This window comes from Mustela putorius, unplaced genomic scaffold (genome assembly GCF_011764305.1).
Source record: "Mustela putorius furo isolate JIRA1106 unplaced genomic scaffold, ASM1176430v1.1 tig00002080_pilon_pilon_pilon, whole genome shotgun sequence".
Lineage (NCBI taxonomy): Eukaryota > Metazoa > Chordata > Mammalia > Carnivora > Mustelidae > Mustela > Mustela putorius.
Window position 1 is genome coordinate 250197 of NW_025421943.1, and position 21928 is coordinate 272124.

The 21928-nt window shown below is 40.2% G+C and overlaps 1 protein-coding gene across 1 annotated transcript in view; it reads left to right on the forward strand.

Moving 5' to 3' along the window:
- LOC123394245 (phosphatidylinositol 3,4,5-trisphosphate 3-phosphatase TPTE2-like) overlaps nt 1-21928 on the forward strand; it is a 111932-nt gene that overhangs the window by 88234 nt on the left and 1770 nt on the right. The window contains exons 28-35 of the mRNA XM_045088001.1: nt 1126-1186; nt 2201-2282; nt 2386-2474; nt 6908-6969; nt 8311-8391; nt 10379-10484; nt 19278-19369; nt 21453-21548. Coding sequence (XP_044943936.1) covers nt 1126-1186; nt 2201-2282; nt 2386-2474; nt 6908-6969; nt 8311-8391; nt 10379-10484; nt 19278-19369; nt 21453-21548 — 669 coding nt within the window. The remainder of the gene's footprint in view (nt 1-1125; nt 1187-2200; nt 2283-2385; nt 2475-6907; nt 6970-8310; nt 8392-10378; nt 10485-19277; nt 19370-21452; nt 21549-21928) is intronic.

The following is a 21928-nucleotide window of genomic DNA, read 5'->3' on the forward strand; positions in this document are numbered from 1 at the left end:
ATATGAGTCTATTCCCCCATTCCAGCATTTTACAGACTCAGAGTATTTATCTTTTTTATTTACTATTTCCTACTGACAATTTAACCACTTGATCATTTTGATGTTTTTTCTTTTTCTCAATATGAAGCTAGGAAACATTGGTCAGGGTAGTATACTCATCAATTTTTAAGCCTTTTTACAGTCATTTTGTTGTACAGAGACACATGGTCTGTGTGTGTTTCAAATGGATAAATTTGGTAGAAATACTGTATTTGTATGTGATAGTAACTGTACTTTAGGTCACTATTTCTTATTTGAAAAGTTATGCATATATGCATATTTGTGTGTGTGCGTGTGTGTGTGTATATATATGCACATACACGCATATGTATTCATTTTAGAAAGTATGCAAAGGTGATCCAAAGTCTCCATATTGCCACCACTTAATTAAAATTTAATATAATGTGTTTTTTTATCATGCATGTATAGACACACAATCATACCACACATTTTTGCATTATTTATTCATTTAAATAGTGCATAGGTTGATGGTAATATCCAGATCATGATCTAAAAAAACTATCTATTTGGGCACCTGGGTAGCTCAGTTAGTTTAGCCTGTGATTCTTGGTTCTGGCTCAGGTCATGATCTCAGGGTTGTGAGATGGAGGCCCACATCAGGCTCCATGCTAAGTGGGGAGTCTGCTAAAGATTCTCTCTCCCCCCCTTCCTCTTACTCATGTTCTCTCTCTCTTTTTTCTAAAATAAATCAATCTTTTTAAAAAATTTTAAAAAATAACCTATCTATTCAAAAATAGATCTAGATAAGAATCATATATTACTACGAAATCATAATTTTCACCTACTTATGTAAGGCTAGCTAAATGTCTCTGGTAGCTTTAAGCAATGTGTATTTGTAGTAGATGTTATTCAGGTAGTCATGCACAACATTGTGGACTATTTGAAAACCATCAGTGGATAAGCTAGGACTTGGAATGTAGGTACTCTATTCCCTCAATCTCCCCTAACAGATGCTAAGTGAAAGACAAGTAAATAAAAGGTAATGACCATTCTGGCTTAATCCTAAGGAATAGCTTATATTGGTGCCATATGGATTTATGTATGATATGTGTCTATTTTTTCTAGGAAGTTGTGCGGTTCTTAGATACCAAACATCGAGAACACTATCAAATCTACAATCTATGCAGTATGTACATGGCCAGATATTTTGCTACTATTGATATGAAACAGATCACTACATATAAGATGATTCAGTCTTCACATTTCATTTAATCATAAGTATTTGGTGGGTGATGGGAAGTGAGTTTAAAAATCTCCATCTTGCATTGGTTCTGTTTTGTAGGGGAAAAAATATCTCAATGGTATAAATGCCCTGTGGGGGAGACAGGAAGCTTAAGTTGAGGCAGAGCCATTTTGGGTAGAATCTGCTCTAGTGGTGTTAGGTTTAGGGAAATACTTCTGTTTTCCCTGCTGGCTTGTGTTTTGAAGACAGACAATTCAAAAAATACATTTCCTAATTCACTAGGAGTGGGGTGTGAGGAGAGCAAAACCCAAATATGAAAAAAATCCAAATAGTCAATAAACAAGGGAAAATATGCTCAAAAACAAAACCTGTAGAAAAGAGATTATATCCCCACTTGGTATTCTGTCTTGTTTTTTCCTCTTCCTGTATATTAAACAGACATTTTCAGGAGGCAAGCATTCTGGTTGGCCACATTTACTTCTGCTCTGTGGTAATATGTGGTAATATGATGAGTAACCTACTATAAAATTAAAAGTAAGGCCTGTTAAGTCCAAATAAGTTGGGTTAGTCAAGATGGACAAACCACTGCTATCTCTGTTTTTCAGACCCTTAATATTCTTAAAAGCAACAAGAGCCAGTAAGAAAGCTCCTTTTAATGCTGGTTAAGGGGGATGCCTGGGTGGCTCAGTTGGTTAAGCATCTGCCTTTTGCTCAGGTCATGATCCCAGAGTCCTGGGATCGAGTCCCAAATCTGGCTCCCTGCTCAATGAGGAGCCTGTTTCTCTCTCTCCCTCTGCTACTCCCCCTGCTTGTGCTCTCTGACAAATAAATAAATAAAACCTTTAAAAAGTTAAGGTGGATAAGGCATTTATAATAAAAAGTAGAACTTCTTCATAACTTGATCATTTACTGTGTTTATTAGGCATATGTATCTGACCTATGTATTATTTATTTTAGGTGAAAGAGCTTATAATCCTAAGTACTTCCATGACAGGGTCCAGCGAATCAAGATTGATGATCACAATGTCCCCAGTCTAAGGTAAATTTCATGCCAAGATGGCTGTCAAAAGAAAGCTAAACATACTGGACTTGATTTTTTGGATGAATTTTAATTCAACTAAAAATTTTACATTTGAAATCAGTGAGATGGTGGCATTCGCCAAGGAAGTGAATGAGTGGATGTCTCAAGATGACAAAAACATCGTAGTGATTCACTGTAAGGGAGGCAAAGGTAAAAATATTTTTTAATTTTTCTTTTTCTAAATAAAAATTAATAAATTAAAGTACAAGAAGAAGGTACATACTGTTATTAGTATTAATAGTTGTTAAAATTTTGGAAGGGGGGTCGCCTAGGTGGCGCAATGGTTAAGCACTGACTCCTGGTTTCAGCTAAGGTCATGATCTCAGGGTGGGGAGATCCAGTCCTTCACCAGGCTCTGCACTCAGCACAGAGTCTGCTTAAGTTTCTCTCTTCCTCTGCCCTTCTGCTCCCCACCCTGCTCTCTCTCTTTCTCTCAAATCTCTCAAATAAATGAATACATTTTTTTAAAAAATAGTGAACATTTTTTGATGTTTGCTTCAAAACTAAAGGAAGAGAAGGAAAGGAAGTGGGGGGTGGAAGGTGACTACTAAAGGGAAGAAAATAGGAATAACAAAACTAAGAAAGATTGAGCATATTTTTTCTTTTTATTGACTACTTGAGGTTCTTCATTTTTGATTTGCAAAAATATGTATGAAAGTAAAAATGTTTAATTTTAAAAACTGTCAGAGCACATTTAAAAAAAAAAATTTAAGAAATATATAATGTGTTTTTATCCCTGGGGGTACAGGTCTGTGACTCACCAGGTTTACACATTTCACAGCACTCACCATAGCACATACCCTCCCCAATGTCCATAACCCCACCACCCTATCCCATTCCCACTTCCCTCATAAACCCTCAGTCTGTTTTTTGAGATTGAGTCTTTTAAGGTTTGTCTCCTTCCCGATCCCATCTTCTTTCATTTTTGCTTTTCCTATCCCCCCAAACTCCCCATGTTGCATCTCCACTTCCTCATATCAGGGAGATCATATGAGAGTTGTCTTTCTCCGACTGACTCACTTCACTAAGCATAATACCCTCTAGCTCCATCCATGTCATCACAAATAGCAAGATTTCATTTCTTTTGATGGCTGCATAGTATTCCATTGTATATATATATACCACATCTTCTTTATCCATTCATCTGTTGGTAGACATCTAGGTTCTTTCCATAGTTTGGCTATTGTGGACATTGCTGCCATAAACATTCGGGTGCACGTGCCCCTTTGGAGCACCATGTATGTATCTTTAGGATACATACCCAGCAGTGCAATCGCTGGGTCATAGGGTAGCTCTATTTTCAGTTTTGAGGAACCTCCACACTGTTTTCCAGAGTGGCTGCACCAGCTTGCATTCCCACCAGCAGTGTAGGAGGGTTCCCCTTTCTTCACATCCTCGCCAGCATCTGTCATTTTCTGACTTGTTAATTTTAGCCATTCTGACTGGTGTGAGGTGGTATCTCATTGTGGTTTTGATTTGTATTTCCCTGATGCCGAGAGATGTGGAGCATTTTTTCATGTGTCTGTTGGCCATCTGGATGTCATCTTTGCAGAAATGTCTGTTCATGTCCTCTGCCCATTTCTTGATTGGAGTATTTGTTCTTTGGGTGTTAGGTTTGCTAAGCTCTTTATAAATTGTGGATACCAGCCCTTTATCTGATATGTCATTTGCAAATATCTTCTCCCATTCTGTCACTTGTCTTTAGGTTTGGTTAACTGTTTCCTTTGCTGTGCAAAAGCTTTTGATCTTGATGAAATCCCAGTAGTTCATTTTTACCTTTGCTTCCCTTGCCTTTGGCAATGTTCCTAGGAAGAAGTTGCTGCGGCTGAGGTCAAAGAGGTTGCTGCCTGTGTTCTCCTCAAGGATTTGGATGGATTCCTTTCTCACATGGAGGTCCTTCATCCATTTTGAGTCTATTTTCATGTATGGTGTAAGGAAGAGGTCCAATTTCATTTTTCTGCATGTGGCTGTCCAATTTTCAAACATTTGTTGAAGAGGCTGTCTTTTATCCATTGGACATTCTTTCCTGCTTTGTCGGAGATTAGTTGACCATAGAGTTGAGGGTCTATTTCTGGGCTCTCTATTCTGTTCCATTGACCTATGTATCTTTTTTTGTGCCAGTACCGTACTGTCTTGATGATGTCAGCTTTGTAACAGAGCTTGAAGTCCGGAATCATGATGCCACCAACTTTGGCTTTCTTTTTCAGTATTCCTTTGGCTATTTGAGGTCTTTTCTGGTTACATATAAATTTTAAGATTATTTGTTCTATTTCTTTGAAAAAAATGGATAGGATTGCATTATATGTGTAGATTGCTTTAGGTAGCATAGACATTTTCACAATATTTGTTCTTCCAATCCATGAGCATGGAACATTTTTCCATTTCTTTGTGTCTTCCTCAATTTCTTTCATGAGTACTTCATAGTTTTCTGAGTATAGATTCTTTGCCTCTTTGGTTGGGTTTATTCCTAGGTATCTTACAGTTTTGGGTGCAGTTGTAAATAAGATTAACCCCTTAATTTCTCTTTCTTCTGTCTTGCTGTTGGTGTATAGAAATGCAACTGATTTCTACACATTGATTTTATGTCCTGATATTTTACTGAATTACTGTACAAATAGTAGCAGATTTGGAGTAGAGTCTTTTGGGGGTTTCCACATAAAGTATCATACTATCTGCAAAGAGTGACAGTTTGACTTCTTCTTTGCCAGTTTGGATGCCTTTAATTTCTTTTTATTGTCTCATTGCTAAGGCTAGGACTTCTAGTGCTATGTTGAATAGCAGTGGTGATAATGGACATCCCTTCCGTGTTCCTGACCTTGGCAGAAAAGCTCTCAGTTTTTCTCCATTGAGAATGATATTTGCGGTGGGTTTTTCATAGATGGCTTTGATGATATTGAGGTATGTACCCTCTATGCCTACACTGTGAAGAGTTTTGTTCAAGAAATGATGCTATACTTTGTCAAATGCTTTTTCAGCATCTAGAAAAGTTGGGTATTCATCCTTTCTGATGAGGCATAATATTCCTTTATATATATAAACCATATCCTCTTTATCTATTAGTCCATTAAAGGGCATCTTGGTTCTCTCCACAGTTTGGCAACTGTGACCATTGCTGCTATGAACATTGGGGTACAGATGGCCATTCTTTTCTCTCCATCTGTATCTTTGGGGTAAATACCCTGTAGTGCAATTGCAGGTCATAGGGTAGCTCTATTTTTGATTTCTTAAGGATTCTCCACACTGTTTTGCAAATGCTTATGTTGTAAATTAAGATAAATGACTGAAGGTAAGTATGTATCTTTTTATGCTTCCCTGCCTTGACTTCACTTGATTGCATGATAGGATATGTACTGTGTCTGTGACTGTACACAGCCACAAGAACATGGAATCTGCAAAAGTGTTTTTCAGATGGGAAAATACCAGTTATAGAGACCCAGTGATGGCCTCCAGACAGAACTGAAATGTTAACAGTCTTTACCACTAAGAGCAGGGTTGGTAATAGTCAGGAATTCCTTTAGTAAGAAGCCTTTATATCACAGCATGAGGTGGTAAAAAGTATGTTTTGGAAGTGCTTGGCTTAGAATGTTTTCCAAACTATGGGTTGTAAAATAAGTTTGGATGTTCATTGAAAAAAAAAAAAAAAAAAGAATAGGAAGTAATATATATCTAAAGTTAAAAGGGTAAGCTTGAAATTACACAAAGTAAGTTCAGCATACACTGGCTAAGACAAAAGCTACAGATAAGTGTAGAAATAAAAGACACACTGTATTTTTTAAATCAAATTTTGTATAGCAGGGCAAAAATATAATTTAGAGTAAAACAAAAGTTTTGAGGATGAAATAACATGAAATCAAGGGTTTGCTTTAAAATGCTATAGGGAGTGCCTGGGTCACTCAGTTGGTTCAGGGTCATGAGTTCAAGCCCTCCACTGGGCTCTGTGCTGGGTGTGGATCATACTTACAAAAAGTTTAAAAAATGAAATTCTGTGGAAGAAGAGAGGAAGAAAAACATGGAAGGAAGGAAGAGGAGTGAAACGAGGACAACAATATAATATACTCTGGGAAACAGATATTATGGGGTTTGTTATACTCTTCCGTTTACTTTCATGTATGTTTCATAACACACTTAAAGACTCAAAAATAGAAGGAAAAAAATGGGTGTTATAAATGCTATGTCATGTTTTGGGTTCTGATCATGTTTTATCTTTTATAGGTATTTTTATTTATGTTAGTTGGAAAAACAGGGTGTGTAATTAGTTCTTAACTGGTAAGTAGCTCTTTAGCTCTAGGGTCCTAGAGGAGACCTCAATGGCTCTGCCCGTTACTGCAGTCCCCAGCAGCAGGGATTCGAGAACAGCATACACGTGCGCACGTGCCTTTGGGCACACAGGACAGAATTCTAGATACAACCTCAGAGCAATGAAACAGCTTTGGCTATTCCTGAATTGAAATCTTTTGAATAAGCCCTTTCAGAGGGAAAGAAAATCGATCCCAAATGAGCTCTTTGAATATTTCGGACAGCATCTTTATACCAAATACTGCCATGAACAGGTTGTTCATGGACTAACTTCTTTTCTTTTGCAGGACGAACTGGAACGATGATTTGTGCCTACCTTATTGCCAGTGGAATATTTACAACTGCAGAGGTAGGAAAGCTGTTACCACAGATGATCTTGTGCTGATTGAATCTGATAGTTCTGAAACCTCACTGGTAGGATGTTGAGATGGTTCTTTGAGTCGTGGTACTTAATGAAGTTGTGATTAGAGATCCACTTATTAGAAAGCCTCGTTTTGATTTGTCCTTGTTTATTTTTTTTTCCAAAATTTTCTTTACATTCTAGTTAGTTAATATACCATATTTCCTAGTTTAATTTTCACTGGTTAGTAACTGACCTCTTAGGTGCCTCTTAGTCTGGGCCAGGGCTAGGGTGAGGTCAGTGAGAAACTCCCCTCAGGCACAAAATTTAAGGGAATGCCAACATTTTCAGTAATTAAGAGAAATAATCGAATGCAGTATGTTTAAAATTAAGATTAATGAAAAAAATCCATGATGTCTACAATAATACCAACATTTTAAATAAAGGTAGGGTCTATTAGGGACAGGATTAAAGGGGGGGTTGTAAAGTCAAGCTGTCCAAGTGTAAAACAACTCCACAGTCATAATGCTTCCTACAGCTTAGTTGCTCCCAGCCCCATTCTTATGCCCCCAGTTAGGGGACGGTCTCCTTCCTCACAAGAATAATATCAAGATTGGTTTGGTAGGTTCTCCAAAGGATGTCCAACATACCTAGAAGCACTAGGTAGGTGAAAGGTACATTTTCCAACGCAGAACAAAATCTCTCCTTGATGTTATTAACCTTTCATAGTCAATATCTATGGGATCTATTGGAGGCTGGGCCCTCTGAAAATTTCTGCAGAGACAGGGTGAGCTATTTCCTGTTCTTAAAGTGGGGTTCTCAGTCTTATTACTGCCATGGTTGTGCTGAGAAGTTCCCACTGAATGGACATGGCCAGCAGCTCTGCTCCCCACTTGGCCAGCAGTCTGAGAGGAGAAACTTCGGGTTGTCTCCAGTGTCCCACCCTCTGGTGCCACGATCTGCTTTATTCCTAATTTGAGACACACAGGTTAGGAAAATGGAGGCTCTTCCCCAGTGTTTTCCAAAGTGGGTCCAATCTTTCAGTGAATTGTAAAGTCAACTTGTTGGGTTGTGACTAGCGTTTTTAAAAATAAAATGGACTAGATTCGAATAGAAAATATCAAAAGGTAAGTATTGTTTTGTGAAACTTTGGTTTCAGTTGTATGCGAGTACGTGTTTGTGCAAAAAGCCTTGATATGACTTTTTGTTGTTGTTAAATTTAGTTTGAGTAAACTCTGCCTAAAGGCTTCAGACTTAAGGAAATAATGTGCCATTAGAACCTTTAAGAATGCCTTCCACAGGAAAAGAAAGGGCATATGAGCCATGACTGTCTTGCCCCCTTTTCCGTAGGAGAGCCTTTTTTATTTTGGAGAACGGCGAACAGATAAAAGCACCAGTAGTAAATTTCAGGGAGTTGAAACCCCTTCTCAGGTAAGTTGTTATTCTTAAAAGGGGGGACCTTTGGGGGAGTTCAGCACCCATTATTTGGTTTCACTGTGCACTCTTTTCCTCGCGTGATCGGGCCGCTCCACTCCGGTGCCTGTAACAGGCCTGGATCCCTCCCAGGGCCAGAGAGCCATGTCTATGAGTACCCCCCCCCCCACACACACACACACCCTGGCCTGGGGAATCCTGCTCTCCATTTAACATTGGTCACTGCTTACGGAGTTCAAGAGTTGATTCCTTCCCAAAGTAGAAAGGTCTAATTTCTAAGATTCCAGACTCGAAGATTATAAAAAAAACCACTAGTCTTTGATTTCTCTCTGAGAGGAAATGAGTCTTTCACAAACCCCTACTTGGGCCATTCACCTCTTGCAGAACATCTCGTGTGTGTGTGTGTGTGTGTGTGTGTGTGTGTGTGAGAGAGAGAGAGAGAGAGAGAGAGAGAGAATCAAAGAAAGAGACAAGAGGGGGCTCCCGTATTTTGAAAGAAAAAGGGGAAATTAACATCTTACCAAACCTATTCCAGACACTATTATACTTTGACATATATTATCTCATTTAATACTCAGAAAATCCATGTGAAATATATGCAGTTACCGTTTTATCCTTTAACAAATATTTTATGGTGAATAATTTCAAACATAAAAAGCTGAGACAATCCTATAATAAATCCCCATATAGTCCTCGCACCACTTCAACCATCATTTTATCACGTTGCATTCATTCCCTCCCCATTCTTCTCACATGCACACACACACACACCCCTTCTCCACAGAACCCAGATGGCTGTGGAGGAAATCCCAGTCATCGGGTCATTTTATCTCACAAGTATTTTAGTGTGACATTCACATAGACTCTCGAGGGTAAAAATACCATAACACCATTGATCATATCTAAAAACATTATATCTTAAGGGGCACCTGGGTGTCTCAGTGGGTTAAGAATCTAACTCTTAATTTCAGTTCAAGGTCATAATCTTGGGACATGAGATCAAGCCCTGCAATGGGCTCTACATTCAATGGGGAAGTCTGCTTGAGATTCTCTCTCTCCCTCTACTTCCACCCCTCTGCCCCTCTAAAACAAATAAATAAATCTTTAAAAAGTAAAAACAAAAATATCATACCTTGGGGCACCTGGGTGGCTCAGTGTGTTAAGGCCTCTGCAGGAAACCTGCAGGAAACCTGCTTCGCTTCCTCTCTCTCTCTCTGCCTGCCTCTCTGCCTCCTTGTGATCTCTGTCTGTCAAATGAATAAATAAAATCTTTTACAAATATATACCTTAATGATACCTTAATAATATCCAATTTCTGGGGCATGTGGGTGGCTCAGTCAGTTGAGTGTTTGCCTTCAGCTTGGGTCATGACCCTGGGGCTCCCTGCTCACTGGGGAGTCTGCTTCTCCCTCTCCTTCTGCTCCTCTCCATGCTCTTGGTCTCTCTAATGCACACACACTCTCTCATATAAGTAAATCTTTAAAAAATACACTCAAGCTGGCCGCAGGGACAAGAGCATATGTATCTTCGTTAGCAGTGTGTGGAGCTCCAATCCTTTCGTGATGAGGAGGCTACTCTCTGCCAGAGCACAGACCTTCCTTGAACTTAGTCACAGTTAAGCTTTCACACCCAGAGTGAGATTTTCCACAGTCGTATTAACTATGTCTTGTTGAAAGGTTGTAGCGCTTTCCCTGGGTCTGGTTAGGTGTCCTTGCAGTCGAAAGTGGCCTATAGGAGCCACATGTGCCTCCCTTCCTGTTCCTTCCCCACAGCACAGAGTTCAGAATTTTTCTTCTAAGGGAGATATTCAGTCATTAGGCAGCAAACATAAGCATGCCTAGTCATATCATGGCATTCAAAAAATTTTTCTTTAATTAATGATTCTCCCTAAATTCTATGTAAAAATAAAAACAAGAACAAAATCAGGAATGCTGAGGATAGACTTTTCGCCTCCACTTAAATTGAGTCTTCTGTTGTTTTGCAGAGTAGATACGTTGGATATTTTGCAGATGTGAAAAATATCTACAACATGACTCTCCCTCCAAGAAAAACAGTCAAGATTGAAAAAATTGTTATTCATTCAATTCATGGTAAGTGATTTATGTGTCATTGATGAGTTGTCCAGTGGGGAAATGTTCTGACTCTTGAGGCATGGGATGGTTGCTCCCATGTGTGTACCAACAATCCCAACCCATGGCTGTCCTTTTATGCATTCTCACATGTAACCCCTCCTGGTGGAAGAGCCCAGAAGTCCTTAGATGCCCTCTCTTCACCAGTTTGTGAGGGCTTCATCCCCTTCTGTCTTCTATTCTCACTGCTGCCTTGGCTTCAGCACAGGGTGAGCTTTTAAGAATTGGACCCTGATGGAGAAGAGAGGAAGGGCTCATGAGCCCTGGAGACCACCTCTTCCTCATGTCCACCTCTAGTTCAGGGTTCATCTGGCAGCCCTGTACGATTTGCTCACATGAGCCTTTCAGAAACCTTCTTTTCCCTCTCATCATCCTGGTCTCTCCCTCTCACCTGCCTCCTGCACTGTTAGTCCCCTCATCCCCAGCAACTCGAGAGGTCTTGATATGTCTCAAATACACAAAGTTGTCTTCAATACCCAAACAACAAATGAAATTTGTTGCCACAAATTTTCTTTTAGAAATAACTACCAAGTGCCTGCTTTGGGCAAGCCCCCTGCCAGTGATTCTCTGTCCTCAGGAAGGAGAGGAATGAGTGCGCATGGATATAAAGAGCTGACCACAGTGTTGGGGCACACACAGACTGGACCCTGCCAGCTGAGGGTCAAGGTCAAGGATAGCTTCCTAAGGAGCACCACCCAGGTCTTCCTTACTAGAATCTATGTAAACACAGAAAGGGGGTTGGGAGAAACCTGGACTCAGGGTGGTGGGGGCAGGGGGGCATCTTTCAGCCTCCTAGCTTCTATTACTTATTACCAGGAGTAAAAATCCTGATCAATTTTTAAAAGAGTTGACTGTTCTCATGCTTCTAGAATGTCAGGAGAGGGACTGGGATCTATCATCATGCAGGGAGGCAGGAAAATTAGATCTTCCATCTCTGGGACTTAAGAAATGAAGGAGAAGGGGAGGGGGAGAACCATCCTCAAGTCTTTAATTCTCCATCAACCACCCTGCTTCCTGCACAGCTCACAGGGGAGGCAGCAGAACAGGGCCACCTCAGTGGGGGTGGGCTGGGGCTTCACTCTCACTGCCTGAGGTGCAGTAGGGAGCGATGCTCTGGCTCCCCAAAGTTAAACCATGGCCCGTGCGGAGATGCCGGGTCCCTCATGAGTTGTATGGTGCTGGAGCACTGGTATGCATCCCAACAGGCTTGTATTTTTAGCCTTCTGGGGAGTCCCAAAAAATAAGAGCTAGATATAGATATTTTTTTAACATTTCACCCAATTATTTAGAAATAAAAGAATCATTTAAATATATATATATATATATGTGTGTGTGTGTGTGTGTGTGTGTGTGTGTGTGTGTGTGTGTGTGTGTGTGTATCGGGCATAGTAAAAAAAATTACAGTTAAAGTATAAAATGCTTTTTTTCAAATTATTTCTATATCCCTTCCTCCCCACCACACACACAGAGGTGGTGGTGAGGAATTTCAGTGGATTACCACAGTTGGATTGCATCGGTTTCCGGCTTGTGAAAACCAATGTCAACCCAGGAGGATTGTTTCTGTGGGAAATTTTGTCTAGGTTTCCAAACAAGCATTGTGCAGGCAGACCCTTGAAACACGGCCCATTCGGGCAAAAGGCTGCTTGTGTATAAAAATTAGCAACTGTTGGTGAAAAGGCTTTGCAGACTGCAAAGTCCTCTAGAGAGTCCATGATGACCGTTTCCTTCGGTGTGTGTGAATTAGGAGGGAGAGAGTTGTCGTGGTCCTAATGGCTGACCTCACTCAGAATTCCAGGTGTTGCCACACCTCCTCAGGCAGAGCCAGGCTTGTCCAACAGGTGTCAGAAGGTAGGGGACAGCAGTTTTGCTCTGTTCCCTTCCCACATTCAGTGGGGTCCTGCAAAAAGAGTTGGCCACTTTATTCTAGACCAGGAAGAACAACATGGTTAGCCACTGGAGCAGTTTCTCACACTGAGAAATATAAATGCAACCATAAAACCAACTCAGTGGTAGGAGAGCCAGAATTGCGTTGAGTGTATGCTCTGCTTCAGTTTCTTCTTTGTTAACAATGGGACCAACGGTATCTATACAGACCCCCATGAGTATTAACCGTTCCAGACAGACAAATAGGCATTTGGTCCAGTGGAATTTTAATGTATTTTCCTAACATGAATAGTGAGAATGGGAATTGTTTCTCAAAATTCTAAGCTTAAAAATATTTTTAATAAGTTCTGGAATTTCGTATGTTTCTCAGTCTGATGTTATACCCTAAGACTGTGACTTCTCTGCTAATATTTTATGTTTCATATAAACTGCAGAAACATTGTTTAGTTAAAACTGGAAGGTGCAGAGATACAGAACAGAGGAGCTAACCCAAATGTATAAGTACTGCAGAGGAAAACTGGGAGAGGGTTTCATGGGTTTGGTTTGCTAGTCTCAGGCTAACAAATAGATTCTAAAAGTCCAGTTTGAGATGGAAGTCTCATGGAGACGTCCAGACAAAGTTGTAATCTTAGCAGCTGTTCAGTACATTTGTGTGTCCAGACTTCAGAGCCAACTTCAGAAGGACTACATGGTAAGTTACCAGTCTTTCTGCACCCATGTAAATAATCAGGCCAAAGCTAATTACACCAGCATTTTTCTTTTTATATATATATTTTTTACTTATTATCCTCTTATCGCATTGTTAGCTTGCCCCCAAAAAAACTGAACCCTCTAGGCTAAGAAGTTCTGTTAGCCTTTGTGGTTGGACACTCTTGGTGCCCCATCAAGATCCCACTGGACCCCTTCAACCAGCTCTGTGATTCTCCACCCAACCTCCACCCCCTTTACTATAATCCTTGGAGAATTACTACTGGAGCCAACTCATTTATTTAGAGCCCCAAATCCCTGAGAGTGTCACCACCCTGTTGGGCAGCCCGTACGTAATGACTAGCAGCTGTACAAAAACTCAACTCCTTTGCTTCCAAGTGTGGCAAACTCTGCAGTATAATTTACACCAAAGAATTCCCCATAGATCAAGCTGAATCTGCTGAATCCCACCCTTCCTTGGCTCTTATGAAGAAATTCCTCCTAGGAGCACTTCCTTCATAAATCACTAGTACCCGGAGTGTTGGTTTAGGGTCCACTTCCAGGAGAACTCAACCTGTGATCATGCATTTCCTTATACTGAGGTGTCATATTTATAACACTGTATCTCCTTGGTCTCTGTCAGGTGATTTACTGTGTTGCAAATTGCAAGAGGACAGAGACCATTATTCATTCGTCTTTGAATCCCCCAGATCCTGACACACAGTTGGAGCTCAGTAGATCTCTCTGAAGTTGACTTGAACAAAAATGTATCTGGCATGTCTCATCACACCTGTCCAGCCCCCCTCATCCACTTCTCCAATTTTATTCCCCACCTCTCTGTCTGTCCATAAATCAGCTCTAGCAGCAGTGGCTTTCTTCCCCTTTTGTTGTTGTCATTCTTTTATAGTAACGATTCTTGGACTTCTAGACGTTGTCTCCCCCTTACTTTTATAAACACTTTCTCTATTGAAATATACTTGACAGAAAATGTTGCATTCATTTTAGGGGTGGCTGGGTGGCTCAGTTGGTTAAGCCTCTGTCTTCGGGTCAGGTCATGATCTCAGTGTCCTGGGATTGAGCCCAGCATCTGGCTATTGGTTTAGCAGGGAGCCTGCTTCCCCCTCTCTCTCTGCCTGCCTCTCTGCCTACTTGTGATCTCTGTCAAATAAATAAAATCTTTTTAAAAAATGTTACATTCATTTTAGATACATAAACTAGTGATTTGACAAGTATATACATTATGTTATGCTCACAAGTGTAGCTACCATCCCTTACCATACAAGACTATTTGAGTGACACTCACTATGTCACTCACTATGTTTCCTGTACCTTTTATCCCCCAAGACTTACTTTACTCATTCTATGACTGGAAGCCTATATCTCCCACTCTCCTTCACCTGTTTTGTGCCTCTCCCCACTTTCCTCCCCTCTGGCAATCATCAGTTTGTTCTCTGTGTTTACAGATCAGGTTCTACTTTTTGTTTGTTCATTTTTGTTTGTTTTATTTTTTAGATTCCACATATAAGGAAAACTAATTTTTGTATTTGTCCTTTTCTGGTCTGGCTTATTTCACTTAGCATAATACCCTGTAGGTCCATCCATGTTGTCACAAGTGGCAAAAATCTCATTCTTTTATGGGTGAATAATATTCCATTCTACGTACACACCACCTCTTTATTCATCTATCGATGGTCACTTGAGTATTTCCACGTCTTGGCTATTGTAGGTAATGCTGCAGTAGACATAGAGGTGAAAGCACTGTGGGCAATACTATAGAGTTTCCTCACGAAGATAAAAGTAGAATTACCATATGACCCAGTAATTCCATTACTGGGTATTTACCCAAAGAATATGGAAACACTAATTTCAAAAGCTATATATATCCCCTATGTTTATTGCAGCATTATTTACAATAGCCAGTATATTGAAGCAACTCAAGTGTCCACTGATGGATAAATGCATAAAGAGAAGGTGCATATCCACATAAGTATAATGGAATATTACTCAGTCATAAAAAGGAATGAAATCTTGTTTTTTGACCAACATGAATGAACCTAGTGGGTATATTGTTAAATGCATAAGTCAATCAGAGAAAGACAAGTACCATATGATTCCATGCACATAAGTAATTTAAGAAACAACAAAGAAAAAGACAAAAAACAAGAGTCTTAAATACAGAGAAGAAATGAGTTGCCAGAAGTTAAGTGGGGTAGGGGATTGGTGAAATAGATAAAGATGATGAATATTACACTGACCTTGATTATATAGAATCATTGAATCCTTATACTGTACACCTGGAACTAATACTAATAAATACCCTTGAAACTAAAACTAATAACACTTAAGTTAATTATACTCAAGTAAATAAATAAAGTGCCCAGAGTTGAGCCCTGCTGGTCCTCAAAACATATTAAAGCCCAATAGTTTTCAAAAGCCAAATGTTATAGGGACTTGTCTTCTCAGTGTAGGTCTCCTGTGCCTGCTCTGTGGTCTGAGACTCTTGCTTTTCCATGCTTGGGGGTCCCTCCTCTTCATGGACAGTCTTACAGGGGGGTTGGTTCTCAACTGTGTCTTCACCTCACCTACCTTTCGATGTGGCCTCCTCTCTACTGTGGAAAGTCTGTTCTGCCAGTTTTGGGGTCCTTTTCAGAGTTTGTTGCACTTGATGTGGCTGTTATCTTGGTGTGTGTGTAGGGGACAAGGTTAGCACAGGATCCTCCTACTCTGCCATCTTCCCAGCAGCAACAACAAAAAAACAACCATCATATAATCTTTATCCTCCTCTTGCTAATGCGGTGTACCATGTTGGCTGATTTGAAAATATTGAACCATGCTTGCATTCCCAAAATAAATCCCACTGATCGTGGCAAATGATCTTTTTATTGTTGAATGTACTTTGCTAATATTTTGTTGAGGATTTTTATATCTATCTAAGTTCATGGGGAATATTGGTTTGTAGTTTTATTTATTTGTTTGTTGTTTCTTTAATTGTGACTTTAGTCTGGTCTTGGTATGGGTAATGCTGACCTTATAGAATATATTTGGAAGTTTTCCTTCACCTTCTAATTTTTGGGATAGTTGCGGGAGAATAGGTATTAACTCTTCTTTAATGTGTAGCCGACTTCACCTGTGATTCTATCTGGTCCTGAGCTTTAGTTTGTCGGGAGTTATTTGATGACTGATTCAGTTTCATTACTAGTAATTGGTCTGTTAAGATTTCCTATTTCTTCGTGACTCAGTGTTAGACACACCAGCCTTCTTTTGGAGTAAGAATAATCCTCCTTTGAGGTTGTTAAGATCAAAACAGAATGGGGATGGGGAGACTGTCAGAAAAAAGGGTGAAAGAATTTGCAGTGAGCAGTGTTTTGACTTGTGCGCCTTTGTGGGATTATCTCTACCTCTCATGGTCTTTAAGCTCTTTATAACTCTAAGTTGTAGAAAAGTAATAATACTGTAAATAATTTTTGTACATAAAAATACAAGTTAGTTGTATCTAGTGGAAAGAAATTGATTATTAAACCATTTTTTAAGATTTTATGTATTTATTTATTTGGGAGAGAGAGAATGAGAGAGAGAGAGAGCATGAGAGGGGGAAGGTCAGAGGGAGAAGCAGACTCCCCGCTGAGCAGGGAGCCCAAAGCAGTACTCAGTCCCTGGACTCCGGGATCATGACCTGAACCAAAGGCCGTCTCTTAACCCACTGAACCACCCAGGCGACTGATTAAGCCATTTTATATCTGTTTATACACTCATGTCATCAATCTTTATTTCCCACTAGATGCGCAGTATTTTAATTGAAGTATAACATACATTCGTTTATATTAGCTCCAGGTGTACAATATAATGATTCAGTAATTTTACACATTACTCAGTGTTCATCAAGATAAGTATATTATCATCAAGATAAGTAAACTCTCATGGGTCACCTGGGTGACTCAGTCTGTTAAGTGTCTGCCTTTGGCTCAGGTCGTGATCCCAGTGTCCTGGGATAGAGCCCTGTGTCAGGTTCCCTGCTCAGCGGGGAGCCTCCTTCTTCCTCTGCCTCTCCCTTGTTCATGCTTTTTTTCTCTGTCTCTCTCAAATCAATAGATAAAATCTTTAAAAAAAAAAAAAAACATTTATGGACATAGAGGAGAGCATATGCTATGGCGAGTGCTGTCAATCGTGTAAGACTGATAATTCACATACCTGTGCCCCTGAAACAAATAATACATATATGTTAATTTTTTAAATGATAAGCGTACTCTTTATTCCTCTTTATTGCACCCATCCCCTACCCACCTCCCTTATGGCAGCCATCAGTTTGTTCTCTGTATTGAAGGGTCTGATTTTTTGTCTTCTTTCATTTTTTTTATTTTTAAATTCCACATGATTGAAATATATTTGTTTCTCTGTTTCACTTAGCATCCCTATAGGTCCATCCACACTGTTGCAAATGGCAGTTTTTTTTTTTTTTTTTTTAATTACAGCTGAACAATGTTCCGTTGTGTATGTGTATACCTGTATAAATACATCTTCACTACATTTTCCTTACCTATTCGTCTCTCAGTACACACTTGGATTGCCTCCATGTATTGGCTATTGTAAATAATGCTGCAATAAAAATAAGGGTGTATATATCTCTTCAAATTGGTGCTTCATATTTTTTAGGTAAATACCTAGTAGCAAAATTACTGGACTATACAGTAATTCTCTTTCTAATTTTGTGAGGAAACTCCCTACTGTTTTGCACAGTGGCTTGTAGTTAACTTTGCATCAGCTGTAACATTTTACTGGTTTTTGATTAATTGATGAGTCAAATAAGATTTTTGACATGTATTTTAAAAATGCAAGAATAAATGAAACAAGATGGGATTGGGAGGGAGACAAACCATAAGTGACTCTTAATCTCACAAAACAAACTGAGGGTTGCTGGGGGGGGGGGGTTTGGGAGAAGGGGGTGGGATTATGGACATTGGGGAGGGTATGTGCTTTGGTGAGTGCTGTGAAGTGTGTAAACCTGGTGATTCACAGACCTGTACCCCTGAGGATAAAAATATATGTTTATAAAAAATAAAAAATTAAAAACATTTTAAAAAATGCAAGGCACAGAACAGTGCTGTGGTATGCAACAATTCCCGTAACACAGAAGTGGGGAATAATATGTATTCATATTTGTGCTATGTACATATATAAAAATACTCAGGGAGAGTATTCCTTTTTGATTATATGTGCACAAAAATATTCTCCATTTGGAGCTGGACAAATAAACAGGTGGGAGTAGGTGAGCCAGACTCTTCACCTCATGTCTTTTTTACCTTTTATATTATAGAAATATGCTTTAAGAGGTTTAAATGTGTGGGAATTAAGCTTGTAAATCAGTGCCCTTTCCTGTCATGTGGTAAGGGTTTGTATTAATTTAGTTCTACATTTTCACTAATCTCTGGTCAACATCAGTTCTGCAAAGGAGTTCTGCAACTGCAATGGGATAGGATGGCATGGGGTGGAGGAAGTAAGGCTCAGACATGATGATGCTTAATGCAAATTCATAATGTGGACCTACGATGCAAATAGAATCTGAACATCAAGAATGATTAACATATGACTCTGTTAGAATATTTTTTTAGTTCTGAACCTTTACTTCTATGCGTATTTGTGACATTCCTCATTAAAGAAAAGCAGTTAGAATTAATTGAAGGCTTGAGAAACCAGCCTTTAAGAACTCCTAAAAAAAGGGTTCGTCTGAATCGAATAGAGAGCCAGAAACCATTTGTCTATAGATGTATCATGAGTGCCACCAGAATATTTGGATGCAGCAGTCTAATATCTAACTCCAGATGAGGGTAAGAGGAAATTAGACTGTTTAAGACCCATTGTCGGATGTCTGAAGCAAGCAACACACTAGCAGGAAAGGTGGCAAGTTACCTACATGATTTTTTTCTAGAAAGGTGAAGAGATGAAGTTCCGTCTTAGAAGCTAAACTATATGTCTTCCCCCACACACACACCTCCAGCCTTATAAATTGAACTTTAGGAGACAAAGTTGGGCTTAAAGATTTGTCTTTTAAAGATGGAATCCAAGCAAGACCCAGATGATTCACTACGGACACACTGTTAGCTGTCATAATTTTCTCTTTAATCCATAATGTTAATCGATGAGACATTTTGCTCTTTGTTCTAATGAGCCTAACTTTATTTCCTTCAGGTGTAGGAAAAGGCAATGGCACTGATCTCAAAGTACAAATAGTAATGCAGAGGCAGATCATCTTTTTCGGCTCTGCTTCCAAAAACTGTCAGGTAAGAGATAGCATGCAAACTGGAAATTCTGGTGTTTGGTTCAAATCTCAATGTCAAACCAGCATGTGCAGTGTTAGCAGTGTCCCAAGTGACTCTGCCTCCGATGTCCTATGGGACTGCACTGAGAGAAGTAACTCAAGAGAGGCCGGAAGGGGACATATATACCTCTTTCCCCTAAGCGATGGGACCTGGTAGTCTGTTTTCTTAAATGTTGAATTACCTTGGACTATCCTAAAGCAATAAGAAGCTTTCGCGGGTCTTAAGAAATATAAACCATCCAAATTCTCTCTCCAGGTTTGTGTCTCTTCTCCTATTACTTCCCCACCACCACTCCTTGCCCTTTGTCCCACGGAAGGCGCGCACCCAGACCCGATCCTTGACTTCTGTTCTTATCTCTGCACATACTCTACTCTTGGTTCTGCTCATCCATTCTCCTACTGCAAGCTATTATTTTTTCTTCCATCCGCTCGCACAGACTTATGAGCACCCCCCACGTGGTAGGTGCAGGACACCTACCTAGACAGCTTCTGCCCCAACGACGGAACTGTGTGTGTCAATCCAGATTTGTCAGATGAGCTTTCCCTCTGCTTCTGCAAGTGACACCAGAATTCTCTCACTGAGGCCTCACGATGTAGAATCCTGGAGTCTCTCCTGGCCGTGCCCCCACATCCAGTCAGCACTTCCTATTGATTTTACCTTGGGAATCTCTCCTCACTCTCTCCATTCCTTTCTGTTCCCATTGTCACCGCCCAGTCCGGCACCTCATTTGCTCATGCCTGGATTTCTACAGTGGTCTCCCTACCTGTCCCTTCTCTTCATGCTATACAGTGTTGAGAGACCGGCAATATGCAGGTCTTTCTCTGCTCGTACTTGAAAAGCAGTAAGTGGAGCAGAAGAACAATGCACTCTGTGCCTCTAGTCAAAGCCAGTCAGTATCTTTGGCTCAGTTTATCTGCAAAATAAAGACCACATCTCCCGGGTTGTGAGGATTAGGTTAGATAATGTATGTGAAGTTGCTTTGTGAGCTATAATCACTGTTATAAGTGATAACTGTCAGGCCACTTTGTCACATAGGAATTGCCCCGCCCCCATGCTTCCACAATTTTTCTTATTTCCTGGCTCTTGAAGCTTTAAAATATTTCCCTATCCTACCTGAAACCTGAGCTTATTTCCTTCAGTAACTTGACCTACAGACTCCATTCCAGGTAGACGGGGTGCCTTCTGGCCCTTGGGACTCAACACTCTCATTTCTGTTTCATGTGTTCCATGTCTTTCCCCTCCCTCCCCCACACCACCCAGTGTGCACAGCGTTCTCTTTCAGAGCTCCTCGTGTGTACAAATCCACCACACAGAACTCTTTTTCTGCTCCTCTGTGAAACTTTCTTACTCTCTGCTTCTCATTAAGCTCCCCAGAACACACAACCACACAGTCTTCATTATCCAGCTTGACATGTAATTCATGCCACTCTACCATTGTTTCTTATGTCTGTAGCTCCCTGAAGCATCCCCTGAGTCTGCACCTTCTTTGGTATTTCGCACAGACTCTCCTTAGTGTGGGTACCACTATTGTGCAAGGGCCAATCAGTAACAAAGAAATACTCAGTATAGCCCCAAAGTCCTTCATTCCAGAAACGTGACCAATCTTTGGTCACTCCATCCAGTAGTTGGCTATGGACAAGGCCTCTGATACCATCAGCGAGCGCCTCTTTAATAAACATGACCAATCACATGTTTTTGAATGTGAATGCCCAGTTTAAAACTGATCTTCTTAGTGTGTCCCGGCATCTGCTAATCAAATGACACACGTTCAACAGTGACATTTAAATTCTGATGGAAAAGGGAGTATTTCACTTTTCAGCAGTGCAGTACCATACCCTCCAAACATGTTGGCCTTTTAAAAATGTAAACAGTATTGCAACTTAATAGAAACAATGATTCACATTTATTTATATGTGTAATGGCTGCACTCTGAGACCAAGTGTACTTGATAAATCCAGGAAGCTGCGATAAGCAAACTGGACTTCACCATTTATCCACCCATTAGCTAGGGTTATGGTTCTGAGTTCCGTGTGATCATTCACAGATCCTTCATGATGCAGAAACAGACAGCGTGACAATCCATCTGTCCAACTGCCCACCACTGTATGATGACATCAAAGTGCAGTTTTTCTCTTCTTCCGTGAGTCATCCAGAACCAACCTATGCCAGTATTCTTGTCTGGCCTTTTGAGTGATTCTGATTTAGGCTTTCCTTTACTACAATTCCTGGCAAGGAACAGGATAGGAGATGTCAACCCCTCGCCAGAGAGGGGGAGAAAAACAAGGCCGGTCTATATCAAAATTTTTAAAAAGAACATAAGAGATTTTTGCTCATTTTTTAAAAAAGATTTTATTTGACAGAGATCACAAGTAGACAGAGAGTGGGGGAAGCAGGCACCCCGCTGGGCAGAGAGCCCTATGTGGGGCTCAATCCCAGGACCCTGGGATCGTGACCTGAGCCCAAGGCAGAGGCTTAACCCACTGAGCCACCCAGGCGCCCCTTGCTCATTTTTTCTAAATT